Raw genomic sequence first — 14,217 nt, forward strand, 5'->3', positions numbered from 1 at the left:
TTCTTCAAAGAAGACATGCAGATGGCCAAAAGACATATGGAAAAATGGCCTACATCACTAATTACCAGAGAGATGCACATTAAAACCACAATGAGGTATCACCTCACACCTGTCAGAATGGTTACCAACAGCAAATCAACAAATGAGCCGTGCTGGCAAGGATGTGGAGAAAAAGGAACCCTTTTGCTCTGTTGGTGGGAATGCAGACTGGTGCAGCCACTGTGGAAACAGTATGAAGTTTCCTCAAAAAATTAAAAATGGAGCCACCTTTTGGCCCAGCTATTCCACGCCTGGGAATAGATCTGAAGAAACCCAAAACACTAATTGGAAACAATATATGCACACCTATGTTCATTGCAGCATTATTTACAATAGCCAAGATCTTGAAACAGCCCAAGTGCCCATCCATAGAAGAGTGGATAAAAAAGCTGTGGTACTTTTACACAATGGAATACTACTCCCTGTTTAAAAAAAAAGGGAAATTTTACCTGGAAAGTGTGACCCTAAGTGAAATAAGTCAGTTAGATAAAGACAAATACCATAAATAAAGTGACGAACAAAATAAAACCGAGGTATGGATACATGGAATAGACTCACAGCTGTCAGAGGGGAAAGGTTTGGGGGGGGCTGGATGAAAGAAGGTGAAGGGATTAAGCAAAATAAAATACATATATATACAACACATAGACACCGACAACAGTGTGGTGACAGCCAGAGGGAACGAGGGGTGGGGGTAGGTGGAGGTGGCAAAAGGATCATAAATCAGGAGGGAAGGCTTTGCTTTGCGCAATGGGCACACGATGTAGTGTGCAGATGATATTTTGTTGAGTTGTATGCTTGAAACCTGTATAGTTTTGTGAACCAATGTTACCTCAAAAAATTCAACAAGAATATTTCACATATATTAAGCTTAATTTAATATTGCAATGATATATATGTGTGTGTGTTTAACATTTGTGTTTTATTTACCCAACTAAATATTATAGGCACATTGAGTGTAAAGTGTCTTATACATGTTTATGTATATTTCTTTTAAAAATATTTTATTAATAGACAGCTGTCAGTCTGTTCTATATATCTATGCTCTGATGAATATAATAGACCCAGAGGCAAGGATACATGGAACAGGCTGACAGAAGTCATAGGAAAGGGGGATAAGGGAGGCGATGAAAGGAGGTGAAGAGATTAACCAAAGAACATGTACACATAGCCCATGGGTACAGACAACAGTGTGGTGATGGCCAGAGAAAGGGGGAGCCAGAGCTGGGGAGAGGTGGGGAAAGGGGGTGAAAATGGGGGGTATCTGTAATGGTGTCAACAATAAGCTAAAAACAAAAACAAATCAACCAACCAACCAACCAAAAAAGAATAAGAGTGCCCAGGTCTGGGAAGATGGTGCCAGAGGGGCTATGGGATACTGGACCGTGACCTCAGTAGTTGACCTTCCAGATCTCTCTTTGGGGCTACAACACCCAGATCTTCTCTTTATGACTCTCCTATGCGCTGAGTCACCTTTGCTCTGACAGAGCCCTGGGTGAGTTCCCAAGAGCAAGCTTCTGTATCCTGAGCCTTTAGGAGAGCAACTTGTGTTCTGGCAGACTCCCTCCTGTTCCAATGGACAGGGCCCCCACTGATTTTCACTGCAAGATGTATGCAGATGCCCCTTCCTGGCCCTGGTGCTCTGGTCTGGGGGTCCTGGTTTGAGGCTGTCGCTAATCTCCTCAGGGGCTGCTTTTGCAGTGGAGATATCCCTCTGCCACCTCAGTCACCACACATGGGTTCTCTTCACTTCTCTGCCCTTCTCACCAGTCTCTATGTACCTTCTTTTATAAATTCTTGGATATAACACTCCTGTTCAGCTGTCCTTCAGTCAGTCATTCAGGTTGATTGCTGTATAATTGAGCTGTATATCTGGTTTGGTGCTGGGAGGTGGTGAGTGTAGCTTACACCTGCTCTGCAGCCATCTTGAAATATCTGCAATGCTATATTTTTATGTGTACAATATATTTCAAAATATAAATATCTTTTAAAATAGCCCATCAGTGGATTCTTTCAAATGGTTGCCAGTATGAATAAAATGGTCATAAACAGAATAATTCATGAGTCTTTGACCATGGTCTATTTTATTTTTTTGTGAAGAAGAGATTATTGAAATTAAAAAATTTTATATTTAACTTGTCCCTGATCAGGTTTGATATGAACAAAGTGTTAAGAAAATATACATTATACATACTAGGATTGTTTGTGTTTTTAAATAAAAATTACTTGACCTGAAAAGAAGTAAGACCTTATAATCAATGATCAAAAGTTAGAACAGACAGAGAAGGCCAATAGGCGACTCAGGCAAGATTTATAGGATTTTGTTGAAAATAAGCCAAATATACTCAAGGTACTTGAATTTTTGCTGAAATACTAGGGAGTTAAGATCTTGAAAGTGTTCAAATGTTAGTATACAATTGAAATTATTACCTACAAATAAGCATTTGATGGCTGGGTTTAAACAATAGATTTTATTAGTGAACTGAGAAATAGATTAATACAAATGACAGAAACTGAAGTGAAAGGAAGAAAAAGAATGACAAAAAATGAGCATAAGACAAATAATAAACATATTTGAAATATACGTAAGAATCATTATAGTCTCAACCAGAGAGAAGAGAGAAACTCGGCCAAAAATATTATTCAAGAGGATAATGACAGAAACCTTTCCAAAGCTGATGAAAGATATAAATCCAAAAATTCAAGAAGGCCAGAAAAACTCCCAGAAGATGTATGCAAACCAACCACAGATGAATACATTACAAATGTTCTTAAAAAAACAACAACAACCAACAACAAAAAAATCCAGATATAGAGGGTTCATTACATTCTTAGGAGCAAAAGTAAACTTTCAAGTCAGTTCTTAATACAAAAGATAGAAGTAAAAATTACTTGGTGGAAAATGTGAAAATGCTGAAAAAACCCGTGCCAACTTAAAATTCTATATCCATTAAATTATCATTTCAAAAACGAAGACAAAATTAAAAAAATTTTCACAGAAGCAAAACCTGCAATAATTAATCTCTTGCATTCCTATGCTAAAGGAAATATTGATCAGTGATGTTAGACCGTACTTTTTTTAAAATTAAAAAAACCAACCACTTTTAACTTATTCTTCTACGAGTTATGTTCACTGTATAAGTATTAGAAAATTCAGACTAAAATTATTATAAAAATCATCTGTATTTTATAATCTTAATATAGTTACCATTCATATGATTTTAGCATAGAGTGATGTGATGTTTAGATAAACATATAATTTAAAAATTGCATCATATTTAACTAACAGATCTGGAACATACTTGTCTCACTTAAAAATATAATGTGAATATATTTCCATCAGCAAACATAAATCCATATTATTACCTCTCACTGGTCTTTTATATTATAATCTATAGATGTGCCATAATTGATTTAACCTAGTATGCTCTTTAGATAACATTTGTTAGATATTAGTGTACTTTCTATTTAATGCTTGCTTAGTATAGTCTTACATGTGTGTACTTTATTTGGTCTCACGTTGAATATTTTGTTTTAAAAAATTGACAACATGAGAATGTCATGAACATAAGCATTAATAAACTTTTGCTATTGTTTGTGTTTTAAAAGAACACTCTTCATTTATGCTAAAATTATACTAATGGTGAATTGAATATATGTGAATATATATGGATGAATTCTATAATAATTTGCCTAAAAGCAAAAATATGAAGATAGACATAACATAGGGGTGAATGGGTAGCAAAACATCCTAATTAGAGGAATAAAACAAGTGCAGCCTATCAAAGCACAGAACACCCAAGTATAGTTCAACAATTTTCCAGGGAAGGCCAATCTCCACTTCACTGCATTCTAACCTCCAGGCTAGGAGTAGAGGTGAACTGATCTAGTTCTGAATTGAATGAATGAAAACGCTAACTAAGACCCCAAAGAAACTGATATCTAATGACTTATTCAAGGCTTTGCAAGAAACATCCAACAACACATTACTGATACAATTGCTCTAAGACAAGAAGACACAGAGTTGTGTATTTGACTAGTGTTTCCAGTGCATCTCTCCACACCCTGACAACTAATGTAACCTCAAGCATGGTGAGAATTACTGAGAAAAATACAAGGTTTGTTTCAATGTTTAAAGTCATTTCTGTTTTGGAAACAACAAACCACCTGATCTCTAATCTGCTTGGTCTTAAGGCCATAAATGATGGGATTTAACATAGGTGGAATGAGAATGTAGACATTGGCCAGCAGAACATGAACATGGAGTGGGATGTGGCGTCCAAAGCGCTGAGTGAGAACTGAGAAGATCCCAGGCCCATAAAAGAGGATGATGACACAGACATGGGAGCCACATGTGTTGAGAGCTTTGTGGCGAGCATCTCGGGATGGGATGTGGAAGACAGCGTGGAGAATAAGCATATATGAAACAAAAATTAGCACAACATCTAAGACCGCTGTTGACATTAGGACAAAAAACCCATACCAGATGTTTACTCGTATGTCATTACAGGAAATTTTGGCCAAGATAATGTGCTTACAAGCAGTATTTAGGAGGATGTTACTTTTGCAGAAAGTCAGTCTTTTCAGAAGAAATATTATAGGAAAAATGGTGCCATAACTTCTCAGAAAGATAGTCACACCAATTTTCCCAATCAGTGCATGTGTAAGGATAGTGGTGTATCTGAGTGGGTAGCATATGGCAATGTAGCGGTCAAATGCCATCACCAGCAAGATCCCTGACTCAGACATGAAAGTGGAAGTGAGGAAGAATACCTGAGCAATGCAGCGGTCCAGGGAGATCTCCCCAGCATGGAACCAGAAGATGGCCAAAGACTGAGGTACTGTGCATGTGGAAAGGACAACGTCTGTTCCAGCCAGCATGCAGAGGAAGAGGTACATGGGTTCATGGAGGCTGCGCTTGGTGAGGATTATGAGGATGAGCAGGCTGTTCCCAAGCAGGGCAATGATGTAGGAGATAAAGAAGGGGATGGAAATCCACATGTGTTGGTCCTCAAGGCCAGGGATGCCCAGCAAGCGGAAGACTGTGTGGCTAACACCAGTGTTGTTTAAGGAGGTCATAGATGTGCAAATCTTTGAAGGCCTCGCCACCTATCACAGATACAGAGGAGGATTCGAATTATCTATATATTTTTTCTTTGATATTACCAGATGCTTTTGGTACTTACATGATCCTATTCCATTCTGAGGACATCAGGAGTTATAATGCATATAGATAAATAAGGTATGATTTTCTGAATGAAGACTTAATATCATAAACAAGATAGACCCTTCTGTAAGTATAGAAAGTTAAATGAATAAGTTCAATTAATGATTAACTTCTTTGTGGTACAAAATTAAAATAATACATATAGGAACACAATGGAAGGGTTACTTAAGTCTGTATTTGTGTTGGTTTTAAGGAGTTATTTTTGGGCTTACCTTTGAAGATAGTTCAGGATGCCAGTAGTTGTTGGGACTACCAAGTAGAGAATGGAACTAGGTCCTTTGGGAATTTAAGGAGAAATGTTTGCCATGGAATGCCAAGTGTGTTTAAAAATGATTTCGGGTCTGTGTGTTTGTGAAAGTGTAAATATGGGTAACTGGAGAAGAGGTGTCAGCCAAAGCAGATTTGCTCAGAATACAGATGAAAGATCCTGGACTTAATCTGTGAGTAAATGGTCAGCCACGATGAGTTAAGAAACTGGTGAACATTTTGGATATATTACCAGACAACCAGTAAAATATAGATTGGAAGGGAGAAAGATGACAAAGACTAGAATGTCAGGACACAACCGTTTGCCCTAGTATTATTGCTATATTGATGGATTGCTATCACAGTGAAATAGGTAGGATAAATTACTTTTTTATCTCAGTGTTAGGGATGAATACCCCATTATCATGGCTTCTGACAACATAGGCAAGTAGGTGTTTTCATCACTAATCTTTCCAAACAGGACTTTGAGGCTTATAAGTCTTGTCACAGCTCTATAATTATCTATATATTATCTATATATTTTTTCTTTGATATTACTGGATGCTTTTGGTACTTACATGATCCTATTCCATTCTGAGGACATCAAGAGTTATAATGCATATAGATAAATAAGGTATAAAAATATAAAAATATATAGATAATATATAGAATATAGGTGAGATTTGAAGATTTAAAAAAAAATTTTAATCCTCAGCCAAAGATATTTTTTCCATTGTTTTTTGGAGAGAGTGGAAAGGAGAGAGAGAGTGAAGGAGAAACACTGATGTGAGAGAGACTGGTGCAGCCACTGTGGGGCCAGGGATCCAGCCTGCAACCTGGGTACATGCCCTTGACTGGAATAAAACCTGAGAACCTGCAGTCCTCTGGCTGATGCTCTAACCACTGAGGCAAACCAGCTGGGGCAGTAGTTTCCTGTTTATTAATCAAATTTAAAGCAACTTCTCAAATGCCTCATGAATTCCCTCTCCCCCACCCACCCTTGTCCAGACACCTTCAGCATTCTGGAGAATTTACCTGCTTCTCCCTGCTGTGTTCCTGAGAGAAGCACCACTATTCAGGGTACTTTCACCATCTGCCCACTGTGTCGGCAATGTACTTGTGCGAATCTTCTCCCTATAAGTAATTTCTTTCCCTCTGATTGGAAAGAAACTGAGGTAGGAGAATGTACACTGCAGAAATTGGCAAATATTACAGATCAGGACTTTACATATGTATTTAAAGTATGTGCATTTGAGCTGGGTTGCCAGCACACCACTGAGCCACAGTAAAAAATATGGGCTCTCCCAGCTGAATGGAAACCACTCTCTCTGCAAGAGGAGAGTGAGAAGACTCTCCCAAGGAGTTTTATCACCAGAACACCTATCTCAAGGATAGGAGCATGTTTGATTATCTGGCAATGTTCCTCCTACTGATTTAAAATTTTCTGAGGTCTGAGAATTGTTTTTCTTGTCTGTGCAGTTCCAGGTCTCAGCACAGCAAGGCACAGTGTAACCCCTCCAAATGTTTACCAAGACAACCAAATGACAAATACTGGATGGGTGTGCTGAAGAATCAGTGCAGGGTATCCAGGAAGAAGCCTCCTTAATGTCTTGGATATTTACAGTAGTCAGGGGCTGGGGACAATGTAGAACCTTCTCAGGAGGGACTTGGGGTTCCTTGGAACATGGAGAGCTAATGACGGTCCTCAGTCCTAGAGTCTTCCCCCTCTCCTGTTGCAGAGAGTTGTTTCTGTTCAATTGAGAGAGCCCATATTTTTTACTGTGGCTCAGTGGCAACCCAGCTCAAATGCACATACTTTAAATACATATGTAATTTCCTGATCTGTAATATTTGCCAATTTCCGCAGTGTACATTCTCCTACCTCAGTTTCTTTCCAGGCACCAACCTGATGTCCATGAATGTGGAGTTTGTGAGGAATGGGCACAAATGAGCCACTACAAGTCGCTTTAGCACATAACTGTTTTTGTCTCTCCAATTCTGTCTACTAACTCTAGACAATGGTCCTAATATTTTCCACCACCTACCATACACCCATAATTTCTAGTCTGGATAGGGCTCTTGCCTGAAATTTCATGCCACAGAAATTAAAAAAAATTCACTCACCTGCTTAAATGGAGTTCTGATGGGCTAGAATGAGGTGAGTCACAATAGGACTATCAGAGTGATGGGCGCCAGGGACCTGAGATTTTATGTATTTGCCTGAAAGCCTCAGGGGCAGCTCTTATTCCAGGGAGTGCAGAGTTAGAGCTGTCCTTTCAGCAACATCTCCTTTATCCCGCACATGGGAATCAAGTCATTAGGGCTCTTCAATCCTGACTATCCCACTGCTTCCTCTACACATCCCTTGATTATTTGTGCTCATGTACTTATTTCTAATAAATTGTTAGCATTACCACACCAAACATTCCTGTTTCTATTTTAATGTCAATTAGTAAATAGTAATCCTGTTTTCAGTCAGTACAATTTTAGAATCAATATAATTTTAAAACACATAATAAAAGAGTTCCTTTGTAATGTAGACTAAGGAATTAAATTTATTCCACATTTGTCAAGTCATTCAAACTTTGGGATTTGTAATAATAATGTTTTAAGTATTTCCATGAAAATACTTGAATATTTTTGAAAAGTCTACTTGCACTACTTATGTGAATGCAGGTAACTATGAAATCATTCTGTATCCCCTTTTCCTTTGGCTACCAAGTGATCTAAACTTAATTTCCAGTCCTCTTATCCAGTACAGTTCTGCTTCTGATAAACTTATCTCCACCTTTTCATATTATTTTCATATCTTTTTAAATTTAATTAATCCAAATAACTGTATGTATAAATATTTGTCAAGGAGAAACAATGTTAGGCCTAAAAATATCTTTTTATGTGTGCATTGTATTCAAACCATATCATTCTAGTCAAAATGATATAAGAAGGTGATTCAGAATTCTATTTCCACTTAACATATAAAAGAGCTCAATCAATTGCTAATATATATATATATCAAGAAAATTAAAATGTCCCGAAAAGTTGCGAGAATATTAAAATGAAAACCACTTAGCCTTCATCTATAGTTACCCATTTTTATTACTTTTCTACACTTTCTTTTTGCTTTTTCTCTTTCATTATTCTTGTTATAAATTATATATTATATTATTATTACTCTTTCTCTTTTTATTTATTTAATTTATAGATAGAGAGGAAGGGGGAGAGGAAGAAAGAGAGAGAGAAAGAGAGAGAGACATTGATTTGTTGTTCCACTTATTTATGCATTTATTAGTTTCTTATATGTGCCCTGCTTGGGGACTGAACCCTCAACCTTGACGTATTGGGATGAAACTCTAACCAACTGACCCACCTACACTTTTCTCTTGGTGAACCATTTGAAATAATTTGCAGATGTCGTAGCCTTTCACTTTCAATATTCAGCATGTATTTGTTAAGAACAGGAACCTCTGACATGACCATAGTTCAGTACACAATTCAGGATATTTAACATTGACACAACACTATTATCTAATACTCAGTCGTTATTCCTAAGTACTATGGTCAGGAAGCAATCATTTATAGCAAATGTTTTTTCCAGTCCTTAACACAATGGCATTTATTTGTTGTGTATCTTTTTTCATGCGTCGTTATTTTCCTATTCTTTTTCTTTCTTCTTTTTCCCAACTTTATTGAGATATAATTGAGATTGTGTAATTTTAAGGTACACAGTGTGTTGATTTGATAAGTATATATATTGCAGAATGATTACCACCACAGCTTTAGATACCCACCTCCAACCCATCACACAATTACTTTTTTTTTTTTATGGTGAGAACATTTAAGATCTACTCTTTTAGAAACCTCCATGGATATAATACAATACTATAAGCTATAGTCACCATGCTGTACATTAGTTCCCCACAACGTGTTAATCTTATAACTGGAAGTTTGTACCCTTTGACCAACATCTTCTCATTTCCTCCAACTCTTAGCTCCTGGATACCACCATGTTAATCTCTGTTTTTCTGCGTTTGGCTATTTTATTTTCTACATAAATTGATACCACACAGTATTTTCCTTTCTCTATCTTACTTATTTTACTTAGCATAATACCCCCCTGTTACTCCTTTCATTCACTTTGTTACAAAGAGCAGGATTTTCTTCACTTTCATGGCTCAATTATGTATGTGTGTGTATACATATATATGTGTATATATATGTGTATATGTATACACACACACATACACACACATATATATTCTCATATCTTCTTTGGCATTCATACCTGATGGACAATTGGGTTCTTTCCATATATTGAAACTGTAAATAATGCTACAACAAACATGGGAGTACAGATATCTCCACAAGGTTTTGATTTTGATTTCTTTGTATGTATACTCAGAAATGGGATTGCTGGATCTTCTGGTAGTTTTATTTTTAATGTTTTGAGGAACATCCATACTGTTTTCCATAGTGGTTTTACCAATTAGCACCCCACCAATAGTGCACAAGGATTCCCCTTCTCCCCACGTCCTTATGCCTGGTATCTGGGTTATGCCAGGAACCTAGGCTGGCTTCCTGCACTTGTGAAGCTGCTGCACAACACTAATCCTTATGGAAATGTAAATTAAACTACAATGATGTACCTTTAACAACCTGTTAGAATGCTTAAATTATAAAGAAGATAGTACCAGGTTCTGATGAGGATGTGGAGTAATGCCAGCTCGTACATTGCTGTTGGAAATTCACAGTAATATAGCACTCTGGAGAGGCTGGGCAATTTTTAAATAAAGCTAAACATATGCTTATCCTATCATCTGGCAATCTTAGATTTTTAGGCAAATGATGTGTAATTGAGTTTTCACTTCATATGAAATATATGAAATTTTAATAGCTTTATTTGTAATCCTCAGAACCTGAAAACAATCCAAATGTACTCCAACTGGAAGATGGATGAATTGACCCGGAACATCCATACAACGGAATACTGCTAGCAACGAAAAGGAATGAGCTACTAATCCAAGCACAATGTGGATAAATCTCAAACGGTTCTGCTAAGTGAAGCAACCCAGACTGCAAAGGCAACATACAGTGTAACTCCATTGGCAAGACATTTTGAACAGGCAAAATTGTAAGCCCAGAGAACAGATAAAAGGCTACCAGGGCTGGTGGGAGTAGCTGACTAAAAGGTTTACCTGGGTGTTCTTGAGAGGGTGATGGAAAATTCTATATGTTTATTGTGGTAGTTGCATGTTTATTGAAACTCACAGAAATGTAAACTAAAAAGAGTGAATTTTTCTATATTTAGTTGTATGTTTAAAACATAGAAAAATATAATAAAAAATAGTACCCTAACTTTCTTATTGCTATTGGATTTCATTCAAATTTTGGAAAACACAAATTTTCTAGCATTTCTAAAAAAGTGCACTTAAAAACATTTTGCACATAAAAAAATCACATATTCAACCTGGCCAAGACACAGGCACTCATAGATGCAGTAAACATATTCAGACTCTTCCCTATAGTATACTACAGGGACACAAAATATAGCAAATATGTCTTAATGCTTATGTTCTTAACTGTTTTATTTATACTGTCAATTACTTGGATGTCAATATTTAACGAGAATGTACTAGTTCATTAAAACAGAGTACACCACATTATGGTATATTGTACACTTATTCAACTTAATATTTATGCAATGTTTTTGATGCCAAAGGAAAATACTTGCTATATAACGTTACGTTAAATAAGTCATGCATGAAATTCTTGCACAATTCATAATATGTGAAAATCTCTTTAAATGACAACACATTTCCTAATGATGAACTATTTAGTTTAATGGGTATGATTAATAGTAACTAAAGTGATAATTTCATAGTTTTACACTCTACAAAGAAATGTATTTTAAGCACCTTGATTTGGCGTTTCCTATTTCACTTGACATAATGGACACTAGGGAAGTAACATTTATAGAATACTGAGTCTGCTCTCAACTAGGAAATAAAGAGTAAATAAATAGTTACAATGATACAGAGAAATGATTCCAAAAAGAGTATGCTTGTCTAAATTATATACGGCACATCGTTGTACGAATACAGTGAAGAGGTGATAAAAATGCCTGCAGAGGTGTATAGTTTTAGCATAAGATTATATCTGCATTGATTTGTTAAGTGAGAAAGGTGCACTCTAGAAGACTAGGTGGAATATAGTTTCAATAAAAAAATTTATTTACCTGCACACAGGTACACATCAGAAAATATATAGCAACCTGTTGTAAAACATTAGCAGTAAATATCTTGATTTTGAAAAGTGGGTGTTTTGTACATATTTATTTCCAATGCACTGTCTAAGGAGGGATGAGTGAGGAGTTTCTAGAATGAGAGGATGTTTCACTGGGTCAGATGGTGCTGATGTGTCGTGTAGGATGTAGACTGAGTTACTGACCATTGGAGTCAGCGTTGTGAGGTTACTGTGACCTGCTGGGCCACTGCACAGGAAAACTGTCTGGCTGGGGTGAGACCAAGAAAAATGTTGAATCCTGAATGTATAGACAAGTCTTTTAAGGTCTTTTACTGTGATGGAGAGAGAGGGAAGGAAGCTGAAAAGAGGAAGAGGGGGGGAAGAGGAAGGAGGAGAAAAAGAAAGGCAGAGGAAAGGCCATAGGGGGTGTGGGTGCCGAAGGTTTTTGCCCGCTTCCCTCCCTCCCTGCATTCCTTCCTTCAAATTGTAGGACAATAACAGAATTATACAGATGGAGCTGAGCCTGTAAAGAATAAAGCTTTATGACAGAGAAGACAGAGGGAATACTGTGCAGAGCAGCATCCCCATGTAGGTAAGAGGAGTGGGAACCATTTCACCACAGGAAGGCATCAAACAAACCAGGAGAGAGTCACCCAGCAATTATCAGTAACTCATCTCTTTCCAAATGCCTATCTAGGGTTATAGGGTAGGATTGGTTTATTTATCAGACACTGAGTGAGAAAACTCACTGAGCCACAAAGAAATTGATCTCTTATTATTGATCAGAGACTTTGAAATGCGTGTCCCAAGCTCCCTTGTGGACTTGCTTCAGAGACATATACTCAGTGAGATAGTCTATAGACTATGTAGATATATAGTCTCAGCTGTCCCTCACCTACCAGGGCTTCTAAATCTTACCTTAGCATATGGCTAGAAATGTTGAGAAAACTAGTCTGGTTCCCATTCCCAAAGTCATACCTGTTTTGAAAACAAGATATGAGTCACCTGGTCCCGGATCTGTTTGGTCTTGATCCCATAAATGATGGGATTCATCATAGGAGGAGCCAGAAAGCAGACATTGGCCACCAGGATATGGATATGGGGTGAGATGTGGCGTCCAAAGCGCTGAGTGAGGACTGAGAAGATGCCAGGCCCATAAAAGAGGATGATGACACAGACATGGGAGCCACATGTGTTGAGAGCTTTGTGGCGAGCATCTTGGGAAGGGATGCGAAAGACGGCACGGAGAATAAGCATATATGAAACACAAATTAGCATAATATCTAAGATCACTGTTGACATTAGGACAAAAAACCCATACCAGATGTTTACTCGTATGTCATCACAGGAATATTTGGCCAACCCAATGTGCTCACAAGCAGTGTGTGGAAGAATGTTACTTCTGCAAAAAGTCAGTCTTTTCAGAAGAAATATCATGGGGAATACTGTACAGTAACTTCTCAGAAAGATAGTCACACTAATTTTCCCAATCAGTGCATGTGTAAGGATAGTGGTGTATCTCAGTGGGTAGCATATGGCCATGTAGCGGTCAAATGCCATCACCAGCAAGATCCCTGACTCAGAGATGAAGGTGGAATGGATGAAGAAGAGTTGAGCAATGCAGCGGTCCAGGGAGATCTCCCCAGCACGGAACCAGAAGATGGCCAAAGACTGAGGTACTGTGCATGTGGAGAGGACAACGTCTGTTCCAGCCAGCATGCAGAGGAAGAGGTACATGGGTTCATGGAGGCTGCTCTTTGTGAAGATAATGAAGATGAGCAGGCTGTTCCCAAGCAGCGTGATGACATAGGAAATGCAGAAGGGGATGGAAATCCACATGTGCTGCTCCTCAAGGCCGGGGATGCCCAGCAAGTGGAAGACTGTGTGGCTGACACCAGTGTGATTTAAGGTAGTCATATCTGGAGCATATGACCTGGGACTCCACTTTCTGTTTACAGACACAGTCATAATTTCAGATTGCACTCAAACCTTATAGCACCTATCTGATTCTTTTCCATAACCAGTGTGCCAGGAAAACTAGGAATAGAGAAGAAATAGGGTATTGCCTCTGTGTGTGTGTGTGTGTGTGTATTTAACGAGGTAACAATTTTACAGAGAAGATAGATATTTATACAGCCAATAAAATAATATGCTAAGCAAACATGTTAGTGTTAAAAAAAATTACTATGGGAACCCAGTGGAATGGGTGATTCAGTCCATTTAACTATAGAATGTCATTGAATGGAGATGAATTAGGTGGAAAATGGGATGGAGTCATTTTGAGTTTAAGGATAGACTATTGTCATATAAATATTTAATGCATTTAAACATTTTATAATCCTGTATAATTATTTGATTTTACCTAATTATGCAATGGGAAAAAATAGAAACAAATGTATATTGTCTCTGATTACAAATTAAGGACCTTGGATGCTATCCTAGGAGGACATAGTCAACCACCTTGA

General features: G+C 37.5%; 1 protein-coding gene and 1 pseudogene across 1 annotated transcript; both read right to left on the minus strand.

Moving 5' to 3' along the window:
- Positions 1-4,177: 4,177 nt before the first annotated feature.
- Positions 4,178-5,118, minus strand: LOC107538660 (olfactory receptor 52B4-like; annotated as a pseudogene).
- Positions 5,119-12,714: 7,596 nt separating this feature from the next.
- LOC107538659 (olfactory receptor 52B4-like) lies at positions 12,715-13,669 on the minus strand. The gene has a single exon (XM_016214974.2). It carries the CDS (start codon positions 13,667-13,669, stop codon positions 12,725-12,727), a length of 945 nt encoding a protein of 314 aa, XP_016070460.2. The 3' UTR covers positions 12,715-12,724.
- Positions 13,670-14,217: the final 548 nt, after the last annotated feature.

This window comes from Miniopterus natalensis, chromosome 11, assembly GCF_054644295.1.
Source record: "Miniopterus natalensis isolate mMinNat1 chromosome 11, mMinNat1.hap1, whole genome shotgun sequence".
In the NCBI taxonomy this organism is placed as follows: domain Eukaryota; kingdom Metazoa; phylum Chordata; class Mammalia; order Chiroptera; family Miniopteridae; genus Miniopterus; species Miniopterus natalensis.